The 22,937-nt window shown below is 52.4% G+C and overlaps 1 protein-coding gene across 3 annotated transcripts in view; it reads left to right on the top strand.

The window, feature by feature from the left end:
- WWP2 (WW domain containing E3 ubiquitin protein ligase 2) overlaps positions 1-18,411 on the top strand; it is a 145,108-nt gene extending 126,697 nt beyond the window's left edge. For 2 of the 3 annotated variants that reach the window (XM_068529454.1, XM_068529456.1), the window contains 14 exons: positions 3,397-3,451; positions 6,978-7,059; positions 7,679-7,807; positions 8,494-8,569; positions 8,852-8,923; positions 9,153-9,241; positions 11,128-11,287; positions 12,528-12,661; positions 12,931-13,071; positions 13,778-13,898; positions 14,236-14,340; positions 15,732-15,828; positions 16,019-16,091; positions 16,571-18,411. In XM_068529454.1, the coding sequence (XP_068385555.1) occupies positions 3,397-3,451; positions 6,978-7,059; positions 7,679-7,807; positions 8,494-8,569; positions 8,852-8,923; positions 9,153-9,241; positions 11,128-11,287; positions 12,528-12,661; positions 12,931-13,071; positions 13,778-13,898; positions 14,236-14,340; positions 15,732-15,828; positions 16,019-16,091; positions 16,571-16,670 (1,434 nt within the window). In that variant the 3' untranslated portion in view covers positions 16,671-18,411. The remainder of the gene's footprint in view (positions 1-3,396; positions 3,452-6,977; positions 7,060-7,678; positions 7,808-8,493; positions 8,570-8,851; positions 8,924-9,152; positions 9,242-11,127; positions 11,288-12,527; positions 12,662-12,930; positions 13,072-13,777; positions 13,899-14,235; positions 14,341-15,731; positions 15,829-16,018; positions 16,092-16,570) is intronic. The other variant, XM_068529455.1, reaches the window with a different exon arrangement.
- The last annotated feature ends 4,526 nt before the right edge of the window (positions 18,412-22,937 follow it).

Genomic DNA, 22,937 nt, shown 5'->3' with positions numbered 1-22,937 from the left:
GCCCCAGTGTGCCGTTGTTACTTGCGATCATCGTGCACGTACTTGCGCTTGGCCGCTGCAGTTTCGATTTGCCCTCTGTTCTATGGTCCTGCTGTGGTCCGCCGAGCATGCCCAGCCCAGTTGTGTGCATCTTGTAATTGCGACGGGACTCTGCTTGCAGCCTACTACTATTTCTGTGGCAACTCCTCCTCCACTCCTGCCTGATGCTCCCCTGATAATCAAAGGTGTAGGCAGTGTTGGCAAGACTGAAGCAAATCCTCCTGTGGCTCCTAACGTATGGACGCCAAAGTGCTTTATCCAGAAACAGACAACTTGTTTCTTGCTCTGCAAAGAGCCCCTTGGATCAAATTCTCAAGCACCTGGGTTTTGTTCTGTGCCCACTGGGTGCATCCTTAAAAAAAAAAAAAAAAAAGGAGCCTGCCTTCCACACTGTAACCTCTGTGCCCTTCCCAGAGCTTGTCTTGCCCTCGGCTGTATTTGCTAGACATTCTTTATTTCTGAGTTTGTATCTTAAAATATTACTGGAACTAAATGCTTTTAGTCCCTAAGGGACTTGAACTCATGTGAGCCCTCTGGCTCATGGCCTGCACCCCAGTTCTTCCAACCCAGGGACGGTTACCAGGAAAACTATTCAACAGCATTCCTTTCTCTTCTTAATAATAAAGGAAACTGTCTTGTCTCTTAGAGTCACCTGCACATCCCTGGATCTCTTTTCTGACCACAGTCCCGTCCCCCGCCATACCCCTTTCTCTGTGCTTTTCCAGCCATGCTCCAGGTAACACTTGGGATCTCTTATTTCAGGGGAAGGTGTGGCAGGAGAGAAGGGGCAGTTGGTTGGCTCACTGGAGATGTGGGGTTTTTGGGTTTTGGTTTTCTGGCCAGGATATATAGCTTTTAATTTTTTGTGTCTTCTTGGCTTCTGTTCACTTCCTTTAAACATTTTTCAAGTTGTACTATATACGTTAGGGAAGAAATATCCAAAATAATCAAGTGCTTTGCTTTAACTGTAAGAGGTAAAATCATTATGAGCGTCAACTTCCACTGACCCATTTCACGTGTCGCTCGTGTTTATGAGTCTCTGGTCTCTCTCCCTTCCTGTCCGCCTCCTCTTCTCTCCGCCTCTAGGGATGAGAATGAGAGGATACTAAAGGCATTTTTCAAAAAACCACCTTCATGAAAGAGAGCCAACACTGTGTGAACATTTAATTTCTGACATTAAAAAAAAAAAAAGGCAAAGGTTAAGAAAGGGGCCATTAAACATTTTTTGTTTCTAGTTCAGTGCAGGTCACGAAGGCTGTCAGAAAAAAGACCTTTTGGTGTGTTGATTTGTAGAGTTAGGCAAGAGATGACTGTAAGCCCGCTGAAGCCCAGTTGGTACCAGTTGGGAGCTAATTTCCCAGCAGAGCTCCTGAATGCTTTGCAGATCATCCACTTACTCTGGTGGGGGAGAAAAAAGGCCTGAATCAGCCAAAAAAATCGCACCAAATGCTGCTTCTTTTAATTTCTTAGAATGACCTTTTCTGTAGCCCTTCCCTTTTGCGAGGACACTGGTCCAGCTCAACGCTCACCCGCCGCCTTCTATTTGGCTTCATTGTCTGAAGCGCGTGCATGTTTCACAAGGTAGTTCCTTCCCTTCTGTTGCCGCGTGTTTTTTGTACCCACTGTTCTTGTTATGTATTAACTACGAAAAAGGTGGAGGAGCTTGGGTTTTATGACATGCCAACTCCCCTCACCTCGCCTCCCCTCCACACACACACCATAATAACCTCCGTGAATTGGGGAAGTTTTCTTTCAGCAGCCATCAGACAAATCGGAACGGTGGTGGGGGGTCGTAAGCACACCCTCGAGGCTGAGGGCAACATGCCCTAAATCCAGGACAGCCCAGCTTCCCGCACCTTCGAGCAGTTTCGCTCTGCCTGGTTAGGAGGCCCTCTGCTGGAAGGGGGCTCCGTCCCATCAAGGAACCTATGGTTTCAAGACTGAAACGTCTTTGTTGGAACTTGCTTTGGAAGAGTCGCTTGTGGCTGCCACCTTGGAAAGAAAGTTTCTCTGTCCTTTCAGCGGGGAGTGGAGGGAGGGCCGTGGAAGGGGGTTCGTTGGCAGTTGAGTTCTACCAATGTTTTCTCAAGCCAAGACTGAGCTCCATTCATCCTCCTGCCCGTGTGTGGCTCCGCTGCCCCCAGACGGGGCCCGCCAGGCAGCCCGAAGTCTGCAGTGAGAACTTGATCCCCCTCATGTAACAATTAAATTTTAGTAAGTGAAATAAAAATGCTTTGGCACAAAAAAAAAAAAAAAAGAAAAGAAAGGAAAAAAAAGGAGAGAGAGAGAGAAAGCAAGCCAGCGGGGAACAATACTTGTTTTATTTCAGTGTGAAGAGTCTTTGACAGCACCCCCGTTCCCCGCAGGCTATGAGAACTCTTGGGCCACTGCAGCCCTGCCCCAGGGACCCCGCAGCGGAATGAGGCTGGGGGTGGAGGTTCGAATGTAAACAGCGGCCCTGAAGGCCCGGAGTCAGCTCCCCTTCTTTCTCCTGTCTCCCCTTCTCTCTCTCTCTCTCCCTCTCTCTCTCTCTGTCTCTCTCTGTCTCTCTCTGTATCTCTGTCTCTCTGTCTCTCTCTGTCTCTCTCTCTCTGTCTCTCTGTCTCTCTCTCGTCTTCTCGCCCCAGCCCCACTTCCCCAGACAGACGCACACAGAACACTGAACAACTTCAGGTTCAGGCCGGAGGAGAAGAAAGGTGCTTTGTGAAGGGAAGCAAAACATTCCTGGGGGAGGTGAGGGGCCCGGGGCCTGAATGTGCCCTCAGTCTGTCGCACACCGCTGCTGCCTCTCCCTGCGCACCCAGGAGGGAGGAGGGCCCAGCCCCCGGCCAGGAAGCTCTGGGCGTGGGCAGGGCTTGTGGGAATGATTTCATTGGAAAGGCCTGCGATATTTTTTCCCCTCCCGTGTGTGGTTCTTGGAGAAAGTTGGAGGTGGTGGTGATTGCAGTCGCCTTGGCCGCCTTGAGCAGGAGCTGAGCGGCTGACGCACCGGCCGGCCGCGCGCGGGCAGCCCCGCTCGGGCCCTCCTCCTGCCGCGCCTGGGGCCGGCTCCCGGCCTGGCCTGGGGGCCTCCTGGCCCACCTTCCTCTGCACACCTCTCCCTCCCTCTCGCTCCACCCTCTCCACAACCCGTCTGGGCCCTGAGTGTGCAGGGTTCTTTTTTGGTTTTTCTTCTTCTTTGAAGACTTTCGAGAGGAGCAGATGCCACCTAAGGCCCCACCGTATACTCTGCAAAGTGCTAAAATGTGGAAACCAGTCCTTGGCATTTTTATTTTTATCGATTGATTTATTTTTAACCAGTGGCCTTTTTTTTTTTTTTTTTTAACTTCTGTGTTCTGCTGTGTTTCTTGTGTTTAGTCTTCGAGTGCTTCCACTGACCATGACCCACTGGGCCCCCTCCCTCCTGGCTGGGGTAAGTACTGAATTCTCCTTCTGTGCCCTCAGCCGCATCAGCTGATGCTCTGTTGTGCTCTGTCCTCTTTCCCTGCACATCTTCTCACTTCCCTGCCTCGGTTCCCCGTTTCTGTTCTCTCCAGCACACCCTCTGGGGATACCCAGCTGGAGCAGTTGCAGGTGATGGAGCTGGAAGGTTGGGAAAGTAACTGAGTTCCCCTGCACCGCTATAGCACTCACCTGCCACAGCTCCAGGGGGGTGACCTTATGAGAGAAATCCCCCAGCAGCCTTGGGACTGTTGGGTTGTGGTGCTGACTTTCAAGGTGTCTCCTCAAGAATCCATCCTATTTGATGAAGGCATTTTGACACTGGCTGATTCCCAGATGCATTTGTTTCAGGTCCGTGGCTGTCTGCTTAGACACCTTACCAAACCTTTCTCTGCAGCTGAGATGTTGGAGGACTTCAGCCTGATTTTGACTTCAGCCGCCTTTTTATTTATGATAACGGCTGTGAAGGGGGCCAGAGGGAAGCAGATAAGAGAGTTGAGTGCGGGCTGGTGATGTTATGAAAGTGCACTGTTGCTAGTTAATAATGTTGTACTGGATTCTCCTTGTCACTGGAGAACTCCAAGTCCTTGGTGTGATTTGCCAATAATGAGTTAGAGGGATGCACAACCATGACTTGGGTGAGATGGTGTGCCTTATGGCTATTCTGGGAAGGAGTGGCCATGCACAAAGGGGTCATGAGAGATGGCAGGACCCAGCACATTCTGCAGCTCCGAGCTGGGTCAGGGTTTTGTTCAGCATGTACGACAGGAGTCCCTGGGAGCTGAAGAGGGCCGTTTTTGCAGGAACTGTTGTGGGTCAGGTTTAGTTTGTTTGTTAGGCTAGCAGAAGACAGCGAATGCTGGTTTGATGGTGTTCACAGATAGTATTAAAATAGGCCAGGGTGTGCTCCCCAACAAAGACGAAGAAGCTGACAATGATAGGAAAAGCATCACCTGGAAAAGTGCAGCTTTTGAACTGGATCCTCTCCATCTCTCCATACAGACACAACTACTCCCTGGTAGTAACTTACAGGGTTGCATCAACCCCTATGGCCCTGCAGGGTATCAGTTAGTCAGTTACCACTGCGTGCCAGGGCACTTGGAAAGGCCTCCTGGTCCTCCTAGTGGAAAATCTCAGATAGCGAGGCCTCCACACAGTTCTTGACTTTTCAGCTGGGGAATCCCTTAGGCACACAGCTGATCCACCCGGCTCCCTGAACCGATGAAAGGTCATTGTTCACTGTTGTCTCAGAGATCGGCAGCAAGTCAAATATGAGAGGGTCAAACATAGGATCCCTGGCTGGGCAGGGGAAGACTCATCAGATGAAATAAGAATCTGTAAGGCTATCTGGCAGACCCTGTGAACTAGAGCAGGGGACCCAGAATTGTTCCTGGATCTGAGTCAAGTGATTTATTTCTGTACCAGTTCTGCTAAACGATGGTCACCAAGTAAGAGCAGCTTATAGGGTCTCGAAAACAGCTCCTAGAAGCCAGGTGTGAAATATTTGAGATGGGAATAGGAGCCATGGTCGGAGTCAGTGCTGTTTACAAATGATCAGGAGAACACACAAGACCGTAATGATATGAAACTGAGAGGAAAAGAACATCTGGCCGAGGGCCAGGGAACCTTCCTGATCAAATCCTTTGGGCTTTGTGTTAGCTTCCCCAGGGCTGTGGCAGGGTCATCTCCCCAGGGGGAGTTAAGATTGAACAGAAAGTATAGCAAAACCAAAGGAGAGTTGCATTTAGTGCAAGCCTGCTGTCAAGTCTCCTGTGCTCAGTTCTGGGTCCCTTTCTACTCCTCTAGGAGAGATCCCACATTCTCCCTGAGCACCGACCCAGGGGTCAGAGCACCTGAAGTTTAAGATCCACATCGTCTCAGCTGCTCTGACCCTGGGCATGTGACTGAATGCTCCTGAGTCCATTTCTTCCTAAATGGGGTCAAGCTAGATGTCACCTAAGGACTTTCCCAGCTCCCAGACTACGACCTTGCATGCAGCAAGGTGGTTCCAGTGGGCCATGAAAGGCCTCCACGCAGCAACAAGGGCACTTCCCGGCTGGACAGATCCACCCACCTCGGCTTTGGCCCTTGGCAGAGAACACGCGGGAGGATCTAGTTCAAAGCAGAAGCTTCCAGGCTGGGAGCGGCTCCTTCTTCCCCTCAGAACCCTGTCGGGAAGCCGGTCTTCTGTGGGACGGTCCCACAGGCTGTTCTGAGGTGATGCTAGCTCTGTAGCAATCCCAGTCACCTTCTTTTCTTTCTTTCGAGTCTCTTGTTTTTGAAATTTCCATCAAGTAGTGGATACCAGGTAAGTCAGACAGAGACCAGGACCGGGGGTTGATACTGTGAACATTGCAGCCTGCTACTCAAGGAGAGGGGGCTGGGCTCCCTAGTTCTGTGTCTTTTTCAGCTTTTGGTTTCCCTGTAGCTTCTGGAACTGATTATTTTTATTTCTTTAATTTCTCCCTGTCATTGTAAAAGAGGGAGGGCCATGAGCATTGTTTGTTTTCAGGACAGAAACAGGTTTGAAAGCCCAGGAACTTTGAGCTGGGCAAGGTGACCGCTCTTGGGTTCGAGTCTTGCTCCGGTCTTGCCTGCCATCCACCTGGAGCTGATGGGCGCCCCTTTCAATCCCTCTTAAAGACCAGAATCACCAGCTGGAGTTGAGTTTGCCCCTGGAGCCCAGAGTTTCTCCCTCAAACAACTCAGCGCCATTGTTAGTACACCAGTAAAAGGGCAAGAGGGTAAATGTTGTCCAGAGAATAGAAAGTATGTCTGAGCTCCCCAAACACTGCCCCATCTCGAAGCACACACTTAGGTATAAGACCAAGATGGCACTGTAAGTGCCCACAACCCCAGATGTCTCTTGGCATGTATGCAACATAGAGGTTTTGCTGGGAGGTAGGAGTTTGAGAACAAAACTTTGCCTTTAAGCAGGGGGGTACGTAGGCCCTGTGGTGCAGAGCGCTGATCAGAGAGGGATGAAGGAAAATGCAGCCACCCCACAGTGACCCTGCCTGTGGGACAGGGGCATCTGGGTCGGCTACATCCAGTGGATGGAGGGGTTGCAGAACCAGAGAGCATCCATGATGGACTGGGGTGGGGACCAGGATCCAGGGGAGGCTGGGCTGTGCCTCCACTTTGCACACAGCTGGATGCAATTATGCCTCTGGTTTCAGCTGGGCTGCTCCCCCTTCGTGTTGCCACACCGCCCCCTGGCCTCCAGCAAATCAACCAACCAAAGATGGTGTTTGATCTGGAGTTGAAAATGTGTATATCCCTCCCCTACTCCCCAGTAGGGCAAGATTCTCTTTGTCCTTTTTGCCAGTGACAGATGTGAGTGAGCCAGGCTCGCGCTGGTTAAACTTCTCTAACAGCTTAGGAACAGGGGTAGAAATTCAGACCCAGCACCCGGGAGGTGGGAGCCAGAGGGGAGAGGACATGGGCTCAAGACGTCTCAATCTGAGAGTCTGCTTTTCCTTCTTCTCCCCTGGCAGAGAAGAGACAGGACAACGGACGGGTGTATTACGTGAACCATAACACACGCACTACCCAGTGGGAGGACCCTCGGACCCAGGGGTAAGGATTCAGGCCAGGAGGGGTCTGGGCTGGGCCCTGTGCACCTCCAGTACTGGCCTGGTGGCCTTGGACTGCATTTGTCCTCCACGGCCGATGTTCTGGGACCTTCGGCCACACACAGGTGCCCTGAGACCCTCATGATATGGTGTTGGCCCATTGAGAGCTTGGAGGTGGCACCTTAAGTTGGCCTTCCTCGTGGATACAGCGTGGCCTGGCTGGCAGGTGCTTCTGGTCTCTGTGCCAATTGTGCAGGCTGCCGATCGTGTGATTTCAGAAGGGTTGAGAACCCTGCCCCAACACTGTCAACTCCCCACACCCCAGAAGCTAGTCTGGGATGGAGCACTGGGTGCCTTGGGATTGCTGGTGCCCGCTCAGGCCATGGCCATCCACCCAGGGCTGGTTCTTTGGCCCTGGGACAGTAGATGACCTCTCTCTGCTGCAGAACCATCCTCAGGACTTGGGTATTGCCAAGCTCATTTCCTCAAGGCCCACCCTCAAGGGATCTGCAGGGCCTGGGTGAAAACAGAGAGAAAGCAGCACTTCAGGGACCCCAGCCTCCTTAGAATGGAGGCCCAGAAGGTGAGGCCAGCCCTTAGCCCCTCTCTTCCCATGTTTCCAGGATGATCCAGGAACCAGCTCTGCCCCCAGGGTGGGAGATGAAGTACACCAGCGAGGGGGTGCGTTACTTCGTGGACCACAATACCCGCACCACTACCTTTAAGGATCCTCGCCCAGGGTTTGAGTCTGGGTAAGGACTTTGCACAGGTGACATCACTCTTAGCACAGGCCTGGTATAGCTCCTCTTACTGCCCTCTAGTGGCCAGTTTTGATGTCACACTAGTGGGGATGTGGAGGGAAGGGGCTACTCTATTTACTCAGAATAACACTGGTGGTCTTTCTCTAAAAGCAAGAGGTCTGGCTTTCTTTTTTTTAAATAAATTTATTTATTTATTTATTTTTGGCTGCATTGGGTCTTCATTGCTGCACGTGGGCTTTCTCTAGTTGCGGCGAGCGGGGGCTACTCTTTGTTGCAGAGCACGGGCTCTAGGTGCACAGGCTTCAGTAGTTGTGGCACGTGGGCTCAGTAGTTGTGGCTTGCGGGCTCTGGAGCGCAGGCTCAGTAGTTGTGGCGCACGGGCTTAGTTGCTCTGTGGCATGTGGGATCTTCCCGGACCAGAGCTCAAACCCGTGTCCCCTGCCTTGGCAGGTGGATTGTTAACCACTGCACCACCAGGGAAGTCCCCCTGGCTTTATTTCTCGTTCTTTTTAGTCTTCAGATCTTCAGAAGATCTTAATGGCAGTCACTTTCTTTCTTTTATGCCTTACTTTACTCGTCTTTAAATTAACATAGCATCAGCTTTCCTTAGGACTAACAAGATGCGTTGCTAAGTTTTGAGAAATCACATGGATTCCAGAAATCTTTGCTCTTTCCAGGACGAAGCAAGGTTCCCCTGGTGCCTATGACCGAAGTTTTCGGTGGAAGTATCACCAGTTCCGTTTCCTCTGCCATGTGAGTTCTGGTACTGGGACCTCCCCCGGAGATTGGGGTTGTAGAGTTATTTCAGCACAATTTTCTAGCCCAGCAGCAGGCGTTGGAATGCCTGTGTCTTAGGTGGGAGCAGGTCACTTGTCTCACCTCGAGCAGTTTTGTGACGTTATCTCTAGGAAGCCAGCCAAGTTCTCTCCCCAAGCCCAGGGGGATGGGGAAGCCTGTTCAGACAGACAGGTGACCAGACTGAATAGTTACCACCAAGACCCCAATTTGAGGTTTGTTTTTTCCTTTTCTTATCAGTCAAATGCTCTCCCCAGCCATGTGAAGATCAGCGTTTCCAGGCAGACACTTTTTGAGGATTCTTTCCAACAGGTTAGAGAATAATCACCGTATCTAAGACCAGGGGCAGGCAGGAGGTCCCCTCCTGCTACCCTGTCTTCTATCATGTAGCCTGTTAAGCCCACATGGTAGAGTTCTCAAGGCGTGGGCCTTGTTGACCGGTATCTGCCGAAGAGCAGGCCTGGCAGTCCCCTGTCCCCCACCCCCCAGCCTGCCATGGAAGGGAGAGTGGCAGGCTGGCCACGATCTTCTGTCTCCCCAGATCATGAACATGAAGCCCTATGACCTGCGCCGCCGGCTCTACATCATCATGCGCGGCGAGGAGGGCCTGGACTATGGAGGCATTGCCAGGTGAGCTGGGAGCCCTGGAAGGCTGCGCTGCACCCCGCTTCCCCTGGCTACAGGGCCCACGCCCAGAAAGCTGCCTCCTTCTTGCTCAGAGTGTTGCCAGATCTCTCCTGCATCTTCAGGAGTGGGCAGGGGTATGGCCAGTCCGAAGGGGCGCTGGAGCTGGGTCCGGGGGTCCCCTTCTGGGCTAGGTATTAATCCTTTAGTTTTTGGGTCATGGGGAGGCTAGGGGGCTTCTGGGGGAGGGGCTCAGGACAATGGCTCTTTACCAACCAACCTGTCATTATTTCCGGCTACACCAGTGTCAGTGGCTAAATATCAGTGTTAAGTGGTTGTCCGGTAGAATCGACCCTGGGCTTCACTTCGTCTTGAGGCAGCCGGGGCGTGTTAAGTCGGCTGTCTTGGTGTATACCTGGCATGTATAAGCTGTGTCACAATCCAAAGGGCATTGATTAGTACTCAGCTGCGTGTCATGTGCACAGGGTCAATAAATTAAAATAGCTGATATAACCCTAAAAAGAGCTCAAAGCATTGTCTTGCCCTTACCCCAGCCCACCTACAAAAGTTAACAGACTCTCTGGCAAAATGTTGCCTTGGACGATGGGGCACAAGGGCCCCGGCAGAGAGAAGGAGCATCCTGGCCTGTGGTGACTGCTCAGCTTGCTGACCTCTCATGGTGTGGGGACGTCTTCTCACTTGGTGTTGGGTTAACTTGCTTCTGGTCCTCGGTGTGCTGGTGGCGTTGCCCTCTGTGTTGGCACCCACGGATCGATTGCTCTTTTTTCCGTGGTGACTGTGGTGACCTCCTCTCTAGGCTCTGCTTGGTGGTGTGGCTCTCGCCCCGTGTGTGTCTGTCTCTCTGTGTCCTGCCAGTGGTTTTACCCTATGGTAGGTTACGTCATGCTGTTCTACCACAGGGTAGAACCACGGACAGGATACCGGGGCACCCTCTGCATCGAAGGACTCCTCGTCTGCCTGGCCACAAACAGCCCAGCAGCCAGGGACTGGCCCTCTTGGGACGTCCCCCTGCTGGTTTAGCCCAAGCCCCAAAGGACTCTGAATTCTGGCTTGAGGCTTGTACCTAGGGAGCAAAGAGATGCTAAGGCGTGGGCATTGGTTCAGATGAATGCGTGGACATATGGGGAAGGGTGTGGTTGATGGGGTCTGGGGTGAGGGGATGGAAAAGTGCAAGGGCAGTGAGATACCTGCGTGGTAGCTGGTGGGAGTGAAGTGTAGACACTGCACGGGTTACAGAGTTTTCATGCAGACGGAATTAGGAACGTATTACCTCGTATTCACGTTATGCTGCCTACTCAGGTAGGGTGGAAGCAGGGTGACTGCTGTTCATACAGCACCTTTGCAAGATTTAGAAAAAGATGCCCTTTGTCAAGACACTTCTGTGTTGGAATATGGCCGAGATATACTGGTTTTATCAGAAAAAAGGCAGCTTGACTGCTACTTGCAGGAAAATTGTTGTGATAAATGTACAAATCTGTGATACTGTAACATCGTGTCGTTGTGCAGTGCACAGCCTACACAACTGTGCATGGTGGCTCCGGGTGCAAGGAGCTCCTTTGCCATTAGGCGCTCTGGATAACAGATGGAAAGTCCTGGAATGCAGCACCTGCAGCCAACATGCAGGCACGCAGGTTTTCCTGAGCATCATCGTCAAGTGCAGTTGTTGTGGTTCACCCTAGGTCTGACCCTGCCCCGTTCACTGACCAGCTGTTCACAGAGGTTAGCCCAGGTGCTGATCCCAGTGGGGCTGCCTCCCCAGGACGCATGTCTCCAGACTAGGTGAAACAGGACAGCACAGGAGAGTCGCACCTCCAGAACAGGTGTGCAGGGAGGGATCCATTAGTTCCGTTTTTCTCTCTCTTCTCTCACAGAGAGTGGTTTTTCCTCCTGTCCCACGAGGTGCTCAACCCCATGTACTGTTTATTTGAATACGCCGGGAAGAACAATTACTGCCTGCAGATCAACCCCGCCTCCTCCATCAACCCCGACCACCTCACCTACTTCCGCTTTATTGGCAGATTCATTGCCATGGTAAGATTCGCTGCCACGAGCCCTCCAGGGAGGGCGGCGACCCTGTACACCACCAGCAGCCGCTGCAGCCTGGCGCCCCCCTCTCTGAGCCCCACCCTCATCCTTTTACAGAACTACTCACTAAAGATGCAAAAAGCTAGCGAGAGTTCTGGAAATAGTTCAGAGCTCTCTCAGTGGCCACCCCAGGGCGCTGAGAAGGTTTTCGTGTTGATTTGTGTAGGATTTGTCAAGCGAAAGCCCAGGGTCTCTGGATCAAAGTCTTCACTTAACATTCAGCACATGCTCTGTTGAGGGTGGGGCATGACGGGCACGGCCCACCTGCTGCCTGTCTCTGGGTGTTGCCACAAGCTGGGTGGTAGCGTTTGGGAATGTCCGACTGAGACTCAGGCCTTCTGGAAGGGGATTTGGAATCTACACTAGCTGAGAATAGAGCCCTAGTAGACCGGTTGGTGCAAGATGCAGGAGGCATCTGTCAGGAGGATGGCAAAGTAGGGAAGGGGGAGTTAGGTATTTGTATTTACGTAGAAACCGGAGCACAGTGGGAATATCCTGTTGAGTGTCTCATGAGCATCACGAACCAGGATGGGGACGGGAGCCCGTGAGGGCCACGGTCCCGCTGCCACATTTGGTAGTTTGAGAGGTTTCACTGCTAGCTTTCCTTCACTTCTTCCCCTGACTTCCCAAGTGAGTGTCTGCCCCGCTCCCCTCTCAGGAGGACCCAAGAGCCCATGACTAAATATGTCCCTTCCCTTTGTCTGGAAGTTCTTGGCCAAGGTGCTGGGCTCAGGAAGTGGGCACATTCTTCCCCGGTCTAGAGACCCGCCTGGCCCTGCAGCGGACAGGACACACCAGTAAAACCCTAGACTATTACTCACCACTGGCCCGCCAGCAGCCGCGTCTGCATTATTTTTGGCTGCCTCTGCTGCCCAGCTCAGAGCAGCAGTGAGTCAGGGCCGCCACCTGGAGCTGTGCTGAATGAGTCGTCTCTGTACGCCTGGGGGCAGATCTCTGCTAGAGCAGGGAGCCGGCAGGCAGGCAGTGGGCCGGAGGTGGGTTCCTGAGCAGCCAGCTCTGCTCATCTCCGAGGTCTGCAGGCGGGACCAAGAGTGCTGCAGACTTCCCCTTCAGGCCCCTGGGGTAGCCGGATGCTGAGGAGGGCAGGGAGCAGTAGCTGGGCAGTAGCTGATATGGGGCGTCCTAGGAAAACCAGATCTCTCTGCCATGTCTCTTCCTTCCTCAGGCTCTGTACCATGGAAAGTTCATCGATACAGGCTTCACCCTCCCTTTCTACAAGCGGATGCTAAACAAGAGACCAACCCTGAAAGACCTGGAATCCATCGACCCCGAATTCTACAAATCTATCATCTGGATCAAGTGAGTCCCCTCCATCGCCCTGTGCTGGGAGAAGAGGGAGTCTCAGGGTGGGTAGTAGTGTGGGTGGAGGCACAGCTTCTAGGTCCCCCTGCAGGGCAGCTCTGGAATTCTCTCCTTGCATCAGGGAGATGTCCTGTGACACCTTTCTGGGTTCTAGGCCACCTGTGAGTCCTCGTGTCCCACGGGCACTAAAAGTGAGTGACGGAGCAGGAGGGAGGGAAGACCCTTCTAAGACAGACATCTTCCCTCTTGGTCTCTCGTGCCCCCAGAGAGAACAATCTGGAAGAGTGCGGCCTAGAGCTGTACTTCATCCAGGACATGGAGATCCTGGGCAAGGTGACAACCCATGAGCTGAAGGAAGGTGGTGAGAGCATCCGAGTGACAGAGGAGAACAAGGAAGAGTACATCATGTGAGTTTCAGGCGCTGGGGAGCCAGGGGCCTGGAGAAAGGGGAGCAGAGACACAGCTGGCTGCAGAGAAAGGGTCTCCCGCTCTCATCCTGGGGCCCCCTCTTCAGCCAGGCCCCCACGCGTGGCCCCGGGGTCACCAGGGATGGAAAGAACCTCTCACTTTGCACTGACCTTAGATGGCTGCCATGGCCAGTCACGTGCTGACCAGAGCCGGGGCAGCCAGAGCCCGAGGCCCTCTGTGCCAGCTCCTGGGTGCCCTTTGTTCCCAAGTGGTAGACGTCAAGACCGCAAGGCTGAATTTCTTCGAAGAGGCATAAAGCTTCGACGCATCCCTCTTCTTTCTCCTAACTCAAAGGGTGTCTGTGTCCTGCCCGCTTAAACCCACTATCGCACGTGAGATTGTGCATGAATGTGCCCATTACTTCAGGACCCTTTGTCTCGTCTTTTAACCTCCACTCGTCTGAGGTTCAGGCAGCAGTGGTGAGAGGAGCAGGAGGGGGGGATTTCAAAGATTCAAGCGTCTCCGGGTTACTCTGAGGTTTTAAAGGCCGTGCCCTTGGGGCCGGCCGCAGCCTGGGAGTCCCGCCTGCCCGAGGTCAACTCTCAGGTGCCTCCTTGCCGCCGATAACAGCCCCCTGGCAGGCCCTGGCGGTGGCCTCCTAGGCAGTGGGTCTCGGGCTCCTCCGACGGCCGGTCTTGGTTTCAGGCTGCTGACTGACTGGCGTTTCACCCGGGGCGTGGAAGAGCAGACCAAGGCCTTCCTGGATGGCTTCAACGAGGTGGCCCCCCTGGAGTGGTTGCGCTACTTTGACGAGAAAGAGCTGGAGGTGAGGGCTGAGGTTGTTGGGACCCTGAACCCCTGCCCCTGGGGCTGTCCTGCCCTTTGATAGCCTTGCCGCGCACCCACAGCGACTCACCAGTAAAGCCCTGCACTCTCCCAGGACGGTGGCAGCGGGCGAATAACATTGATTTGCGTCTCGCACCTGCCCTCACCTGGGCCCTTGTCTGCAGGGGGTCCACATGTTACCCATATTATTAAAACTGCCGGCAGAAATAGTTGAAGATGTGTGGGACGCTTTCATCTGCCAGGGAGTGGATGAGGCACGGCGCAGCATGGGGAAAGGGCTGGCGCCGGGTGCCTGACACCCTCTCTCTCCACCGCAGCTGATGCTGTGCGGCATGCAGGAGATAGACATGAGCGACTGGCAGAAGAACACTATCTACCGGCACTATACCAAGAACAGCAAGCAGATCCAGTGGTTCTGGCAGGTGGGTACTGGGTCTGGTCCCTGCAGTCAGGGTGAGGGTCTGGGCAGGGGTGTTTGAGCAGTCCCCACAGAAAGCGAGACCCGATTCGACCGCAAGGTTGAGGACGCTTGTGTTATCACCTCCCTCTTCTGTGACACTCTCCTCACCTCCCCCAACTTGCAAAAGGAGATGAAAAACCCACCCTTGGGACGAAAGGAGCTGTTGCAGCTGGGTCGTGGCCACTGCATTTGGCAGGCGGTGTCAGCGGTGGGCCAGCTCCCAACGCTGGTGTGTGTGTGTGGACAGGGGGTGGTTTAGGCAGGAGGGAGAGCTCTCGTGGGTCGCGTGGTCTCCTTCCCGCCAGGTGGGGTGGGAAAGCCTGGGCTTGCTCCAGAGAAGCTGAAAGAGCTTGATGTCCTGGATACAGTGAATCGATTCCTTTATATGAGTGGGTCTTGCCGTTGTTGTCCTTTTGAAGTATAGCATACATAAAAAAGAATGAGCATATATAGGTTTTCTGTGGAGGTAAAATTCACATACCATAAAAGTTCACCATGTTAAGCATTTTAAGGTATACAGTTCAGTGGCTTTTACAGTGGCTTTTGACAATGTTGTGGAACCATCACCGCTATCGAATTCCAGCACATTTCATCTCCCTTTAAAAGAAACCTCATACAGGGAATTCCCTGGCAGTCCAGTGGTTAGGACTCCAAGCTCTCACTGCCGAGGGCCCAGATTAGGGCTCTGGTTCAATCCCTGGTCGGGGAACTAAGATCCCACAAGCCATGCAGTGCAGCCAAAAACAAAAACAAACCTCATACCTATTAAGCAGTCACTCTCATCCTTAGTAATTTTTTTAAAATTAATTAATTAATTATTTTTTGGCTGCGTTGGGTCTTTGTTGCTGCGCGCAGGCTTTCTCTAGTTTCAGTGAGCAGGGGCTACTCTTTGTTGTGGAGCACGGGCTCTAGACGCGCGGGCTTCAGAGTTACGGTGCGTGGACTCAGTAGTTGTGGTGCACGGGCTTAGCTGCTCCGCGGCATGTGGCATCCTCCCGGACCAGGGCTCGAACCCGTGTCCCCCACATTGGCAGGCGGATTCTTAACCACTGAGCCACCAGGGAAGACCCTTAGTGTGTTTTTAAAAGTGGAACTTGCATGGGAAGGAGACTACCTGGCCTGAGGTGTCCCTGAGACCAAGAGATGTCACATAGATTGGTGGGAATGGTCTATAAGCACAGCCTCTTCGAGCAGCTTTGGGGTTTCCCAGGTACTGGCTGTCACCTCCCCACCCAGCCTGGGCTCCATGTTCTCAGCCCTAAAGAGGGGCCCTGGCTGACTGGAGAGTTACAGGTCCGGGTGAAGTGCTGGGCCATGGGGGCCCTGACTCTGCCTTGGCTTGCGGGGTTCCAGGTGGTGAAGGAGATGGACAACGAGAAGAGAATCCGGCTGCTGCAGTTTGTCACTGGGACCTGCCGCCTGCCTGTTGGGGGATTCACCGAGCTCATTGGTATGTTTTCCCTTGCCCTGCTGGCACCCTTGGGTGGCGGTGAGGACAGCTCAAAGCGGGAGCAGGACCTAGTGTCTTCCGGGAAGCAAGTCAGGGGAAGGGGGCTGAGCCATCTGTGGTGGAGTCGGAGGGTCCTGCCTTAGGAAGGGACCGTCCTGTTACATACAGTGTGTTCTTCTTTGGGTAACAGGTAGCAACGGACCACAGAAGTTTTGCATTGACAAGGTTGGCAAGGAAACCTGGCTGCCCAGAAGCCACACCTGGTGAGTGCGCTGGTTTTGGCGGGAGGTGGCCAGAACCTGAGACCCGGTGAGCCACTGAGGGCAGCTCTGTGGGCAAGGTGGCTTCAAGGCCTTGACCCGGGCAACTTGTGTGTAGTTCTGGGGTTTGGGGAGGAGGGGCTCCTGGGCCTGGGCCTCTGATCTTTTGGGAGTTGCGACAGCAGTTATGTGCCCTGACGGCCATACCAGGTATGAAATACTGAAACGCTCCTATTCCAGTCGGCAAAGAGCTGCTGTCCTGAGTACCCCCTGCCCGCAGTTCCCCATTTCCCTTGCAGCCCTGCCTCCTCTGACCGCTTCATGGTCCAGGGACACAGCACAGCCTTCAGGGACCCTGTTCTGGTGTCTGGCTGGCTGGCATTGTGGTCGAGCCACAGTCTGGGAACTCTTTTGACCCCACCCTGTGGCTGTTAGAGCTCTGACCTCCCTGTGCTGACTGCCCTGCTCTCCTTTCTCAACAGTTTCAACCGGCTGGATCTGCCACCATACAAGAGCTACGAACAGCTGAAGGAGAAGCTGCTGTATGCCGTTGAGGAGACCGAGGGCTTTGGACAGGAGTAACTCAGGCTGCCCCTTCCCACACCCCCAGCACATATGTAGTCTTGAGTCCTGCCTGCCCGAGAAGCTGCTGGCCGCACAGCCCGGGAGGCCCCTGCAGATGGTGGCCCTGCGTAGGACCACACTGTCATCAGGCTGGTGGCAGCAGAGCCTGACCTCAAGAGGCCCTGCCCACCCCACCCTCCTAACCACTGGTGGCAGTCTGGAATAAAGCCCCCATGTCACTCTTGGCCCCATCAACCACTGCAAATTCTGGAGGGCTGACCCTCTCTGTAGAGCTCACCCTCCTTCTCCCCCGAGACCAATCCTAGGTGTGTGTGAGTGTGCAAGGTGGGGCGTGCCATGCCGAAGCCCTAGGCCTCATGGGCTGGTTAGGTGAGAAGGAGACCGACCACTCGGGGTAGGTGTTCTGGGCTGACAAAGCCCACGGTCTTTGCCAGTAAAAGAGGTTCTGTTTTGTATAGAACTTTTCCAGTGATCTGTATAAATGACGGTCTGAGGGAGCGGAGCTCCAGATCAAGGTCACCTCTCGTCCCTCGCTAGCCGTCTCCAGCTACAGAGGCTGAGCAGCACGGCCCCCCCCCCCACCTCCACTCATTGCTGGCCAGTTGGTTCTCTCCAGCAGATAAAGGGTTGTACCAGCTGCTTGGGTGTTGCGGATGGAAACGGCAAACCCCCTCAGACTTTCTTTTCCCTTTTACATACACTTGAAACATTTTGTGTGTAGGGCTGCTTTGCGTTCTGTTGTTGGTATGCTGCTGTCACCACTTCCTGTCAAGGAGCTGGTGCGCCAGGCATGGCTGGGACCCTGAGGGACCCAGCACTGTTGGTCCAAGAATTTCCCAAACAGCTGCTCCCCTTAGGAACCTGCTTAGCAGTTCTATGAGCTCAGGCAGGCCTGACCCGGCAGCTCAGCTTCCCAGCAGCCTTGTCCCCGACCCTTGACAGAGAGGGAAGGGGGTTGTTGTCCTGAGTGGCACCCCAACCTCTCCGCCTCCAGTAGACAACTCCCTTTGCTAGATGGGGTGACGGGGCACGTGGGGCTGACCTGCCAAGCCCCCGGACCTCCAGGCGGCACATGCGTCCGGGTTGAGAATGAAGTGCACCCCAGCTACTGTAGAGTGTGTTCACTCTGCCTAGAAGTGCAGCTTTACCTGCACAGAGGAAACGATGCTCTTGGAAGCCAGCAGAAGGCCCCTGAGCTGCTGCCCACAGTCTGACTTGATTGCTGGAGCTCCTGCCAGCCTCTGCCGTGGGCATCCCGCTGTGTGTTGAGATCTTCCAGGCGAATACTCTCCTCTGGGATGCTGGAGTGGTGATTGTCGCTGGGCCCCCGTGCAGGCCCTCAGACTGGCTACGGGGTCTTCTGAGGACAGTCTCGTGCTCCCAGGTCTTCGTCCTTCCCCCTGGCCCATGTTGGCTCTGTTGTGTGTGCTGATTCGAGTGGCTCAGCTCACTGCAGCCCAACCTTTCTTCTTCCCTCGAATCGTTGGCAGTGCTTCCCTGCGGTGTCTCACCATGTTGGGGGTTGGGGTGCAAGCTGCCTTGCGGGTTTTGGGAGCCTCAGGCTCTTGCGTGTGCAGTGTTGTCATGTGGGTGTGGGTGTGTACATACGTGTATATAACTGAGGTGTCTGTACGGAACGCCCTTTGGTAGCTCTGAGTTGGTCACCAGATTGTTTTGTAATGCCCACCCCCTTGCCTCGGTATTGCCAGTTTCTTGTGCAATAAACAATCAGCAGCTGTGGGTGGTGTTGGCGTGGATGTGTCCAAAATTATTGTCCTCCAGACAAAAGGCTTTTAGGCCCCACAGACCCTCCAGGTCCAGACAGGGGCGGACATTCCATGACCTTGCTGGTTTTGAGAATTGTGTGCGTCATTAACCAAGACAGCCACACTTCTGGTGGGTGGCTGAGTCCTCGTCCGGGGGTCACAGGCTTCAGCCCTCGGTCAGTTGCCTCACAGCACCCTTTTGGCCTGGGTTTCTCTGAGCAGTTGCCGTGGAGCCAGAGCACCAACAGCTGAGCCTGCAGGTTGGACCGGCTTCAGGAACCGGCTCCTGGGGACAGTGTTCTGGGCAATCATTCATTCGAGAAACATTTCCTGGGGTTTCTTGAGTTCCGTGATCATAGAGGGACTCCCTGATCTTGAGCTCATCATGGTCAGACAAGGGCTTGCTGCCCACTTTTTTGAACACTTGAAGGTCCAGATAGGACCCATCAGTGCAGTCTTGATGCTTTTGACATGGAAATGACTTTGTCCTGGATCAGGACTTGCTCTCACCGGACTTCTTCCCGAGGGAGGCAGAGGTGGCAGAGCATCTCCTCCCTGGAGTTCATCAGCTGAACTCACTATCCCCAGCACCAAAGCTATACTTTGAGGAGACTATCGACAAAAGTCCACACATTATGCAGACATCTCATAATAAATTCCAATAAGACATCTCTAGTCGAAATTGTTCTCCCTGCTCTTATCCCCAGAAGTAACTGCTTTTCAGTTTGCTGTCCTTCCAGAGTATTTTTGTGTGTATAAATCATATGTACATATAATTTTAAAATGTACTAAAGATGAGATCTTACACATATTGAGCAACTCATCTCATTAAATGAGATATTATTAGGGACACCTTTCCATGTTCGTCAACATAGGTCCAGTGAATTCTTTAGTGTGTGATACCCCATGTCATTGTTGTCCTGTAACACAACCATCTTTGTCCTAACAGGCATTGCATTTGTGTCCAACAGTTTGCTGGTGGAGGCTCTTGGTCAGGTCTTGTGCACCGATGCTGCTCTTCTGGGAGGGGGCAGTCCTGGAGTTGGACGGTTGACTGTGCACCTTTATTTTTATTTCAAAGTTGTAAAAAAGGTTTAGAAGTCCAAGATAGGAAGGGTCCACAGTAAAAGCCCCACTCTTTTGTTCCTCAGGCATTCTGATCACCTTCTAGAGGCGACTGTTGTTGCTGGTTTCTTTTGGATCCCTCCAGATAGACTTCAAAATCCCAACAGATTCTACTCAGTTGCCCTTCAAAAAGGTTCTTGTTTTACCAGCCTTAGCAATGGAGAGGACCCCTTGCCTCCCCACTCTGCGAACTGGATCTATGAGCTCCCCTGTCTGCTCTTCCAGCTCTTTTTTCACTTTTCCATCTCCTAACTCTGGGCATCTGCCCTTTTGCTTTTACATGATCGTAGTGTTTTTTTTTAAAAAACCCATTTATGTTCTATTCTGTAACCGTAATGAAGTCTGTACTTTTCTAAAGGTTTATTCAAAAAACTGAAAAGCAAGAAAAATGTTTATATCACTATGATGATATAAATGCTGTTTACTCCAGAACTAAATGGTATAATGTAGTACAACTATTTCTCCCTCATACAGCTCTTTCACCCTAGGGATTCTAATTACTGATCCTTGTTTTTACTGTATCCTCATTTTTTTTTCTTACTCTTAAGTGTTTCAAGTTAAATTAGACAAGCAGGAAGCCTCCCTACCTCTACACGCTGTAGTAAGTTCCTGATAAAATTAGCCAAAGCTACAAATTATTTTGGAACTGAAGAGCAAATATGACTCCCTTTGTCACCCAAGGTCCCCAGTGGGGCTCAAGACTTTATAAAAGGTGGGACCTCACTGGATCTGGAAAGCTCAGCTGTTGCTACCCCATTGCCCTTCTATATTGGGGCTCACATCATCCTTCTAGAAAAACTTACACTAAAGATCTACGTGCTTCCTTTCAGAGGAATGCTTACAAATAGCAGGCTCTTGATCTTCAGCTAAACTTGGCAACAACAAGGCCCCAGCCTCATCTTGGGGAAGAAAATTGAGTCAGTGCCCAAAGTTATTACCTCTGCTCATTTCCCTACACTCTCCCCCATGAGTCTAGTTTTCAATACCCTTTTCTCCACGTCCCTCTGATTCTGAGGTTGGTTTAAGTTTCACAGTCACAAGGTCACTTTTCTGTGGTCCATGCTGCACGAGTCAGGCAACAATCAGCTGACTCAGATCGGAGCACGTGACTTGTCTTTGGCACACTTTCTGTTTTTTGTACCTTCTGAACGTCATCATGGACTCAGGGCCTCACTCCAACTCAGTTGGTCCCAGTGACAATGATCATTGTTTTCTTTTTGATGCTTGTCACAGTTTTGGCCTCTTCAACTCGACTCTCTTGTCACCTCTCCAGATATACTTGATGGTCTCCATGACATCTAGTCCCAACACTAGTTCTCTTGCCCAAACACAGAATCAACTACCTCACTAGGAGCCCTGGTTCTTTTTGGTGTAAAATAGTACTAGAAACCAAAAGGTGGGGTTCCATCAAGATGGTACCATGAACTCATGACTTGATCAGCTTCTCGGCTCCAAACGTATAATATAAAAAGGGAACACAAAATATAAAAAGACAGAAAAAAAGGCTGGTTCAAAAACAAGATAAATAAGTCCATGGGTTATAAATAAAACAAAAATGCAGAACATTGGGCAAGATCGAACTGTGGGTCGGCTGCACCTAGAGCCTGGCAGTGGTGGCTGAGAGTTCAGCTGCCGTGGGGTAAGGGGTCTAAATATGCTCCAGAAGGGAGGGGAGATGGGCACCAGTTGCGTACCTGGCTGTGGCTTTGAGAAAGATGGAGGCCCAAGGAGGCAAACTCATTAAGCCAAACCATCCCACTGGTTCTGGCCTGGATCTGTGACATTCCTATGTCCCCCCAGGCCAGGGCCCCAAACTGCCATTCAAAGACCAGACTCTGGAATGGATGGCCAGCAGGACAGGATGTGGCAGCTGCAAAACCATTAGACAGGAAAAAGCGAGCGCAGATGGAGAAGGAGGAAAAGAATAACTCCTTACTCAAAAGTTTTGGCTCCATATTTCAGGGAGAGACATTCATGAGTGGTCTCTTGCCTGCTGGTCTCTGCTGTAAGGGTATTAGGTGGCAAGTGGGCTTTTTCATGGGGCCCTAAATATCACTGTTCAGGGGTCTTTTCTCTGGGGTGATCAGTTTCTCCAGAGATGAGTCCCCACCTGAGTGGGAGACTATACCTGAGCCAGGTAACCTGCCTGTAGGCTTCCTGGCAACAAGGAGCAGGAAGGAGCCGGGGCTCTCAGAGTCCTGGCCACTGACCTGACCTTTTCTCGCCCCCTGGCCCTCTGCTCTGATTCGGGTCCCTGAGCCTGGGGCTCCACTTGCCCCCTGGTCTCCTGCAGCTGGCAGAGGGGAGGTAGCCAAGCTGTATGGGGCTTCTTGGGGACCTTGGTATCCCACCCTTCTGTGTAGAAGCTTTTACCTACCCCAGTTTCTGCTCCCCTCCTGCCTTCCTGTTGCCCTTAAGTACTGAGTCTCCGGGAGGACTCGCTCATCTTCTGTCTGCGTCTCCCTCTGCAGTGTCTTAGGTTAAGACTTCTCCTTGGTTGCTTACACTCCACCTTTGAACACTTTGTTAAACAACCTTGTCCACTGCTGAATCCTCTTATGTTCTCTTTGCCTTTGTGGATTAAGACTTTCATAAAGCTTTCTTCACTGTTGTTTTAGCGAGGCCGGAGAGGGAGAGGAGATGCTTCATCTGCTCTCTCAGTTAGCTTCCTTTCCTTTCTATAGGTCTGCCTGTGGGCAGCTTGCAGCTGTGCAGAGAGGTCCCAAAGCGGGCTTGGCTGTTTCATTATATTGACTTTCGACTAAGCTGTCATGTTTACCCCCATGGCACTAACTCCGATCTTAGGCCTGAGCCTTTCCCCGCTCAGAACCCTTTTGGCTAGGCTCCTTCCACATGAATTTGAAGCTGGGGCTCCTGCTGCCCGGCCGGTGCTCCTGCATTCCTCCTTCCAGAAATGTGTCGAATTCCCTTGTCCACCTCACAGATGCTACCTCTGAACTTGGGCCAAATGGCAAGGGCCAAATGGGAAATCTTTGACATTCATTCACTCTCATTTTAGTGGGGTCTTGGGAGGGAGAAAGGATAAATACATGTGAGAACTGATTTTTGCTAATCAGCCATGATTTTGCACCTCACTTCTTAAGAGCACTGACTTGGTTCCTAACTCCAGGGATTTTGTTTTGTTTTGTTTTGGTTTGGTTTGTTATCTCCAAAGCCACTGGGAGCAATAGGTAGTCCTGCATATAAATGAGGAATGTTTTACTTCTGTATTTTCTATTAACATTATCTTTATTCTAAGGCTTTCATTAGGCACTGAAATTAAAAATGAAAAACCCACTGTAGTCGACTGTGGAGTACCCTGGTGAATTCTTGTTTTTATCTGCAGGAGGCAGGCTTCTTAGGTGGCCCCCCC

The sequence above is a fragment of the Eschrichtius robustus genome, chromosome 19 (genome assembly GCF_028021215.1).
Source record: "Eschrichtius robustus isolate mEscRob2 chromosome 19, mEscRob2.pri, whole genome shotgun sequence".
Lineage (NCBI taxonomy): Eukaryota > Metazoa > Chordata > Mammalia > Artiodactyla > Eschrichtiidae > Eschrichtius > Eschrichtius robustus.
The sequence above is the reverse complement of the archived record's forward strand: the minus strand, read 5'-3'. Positions and strand labels throughout refer to the sequence as shown.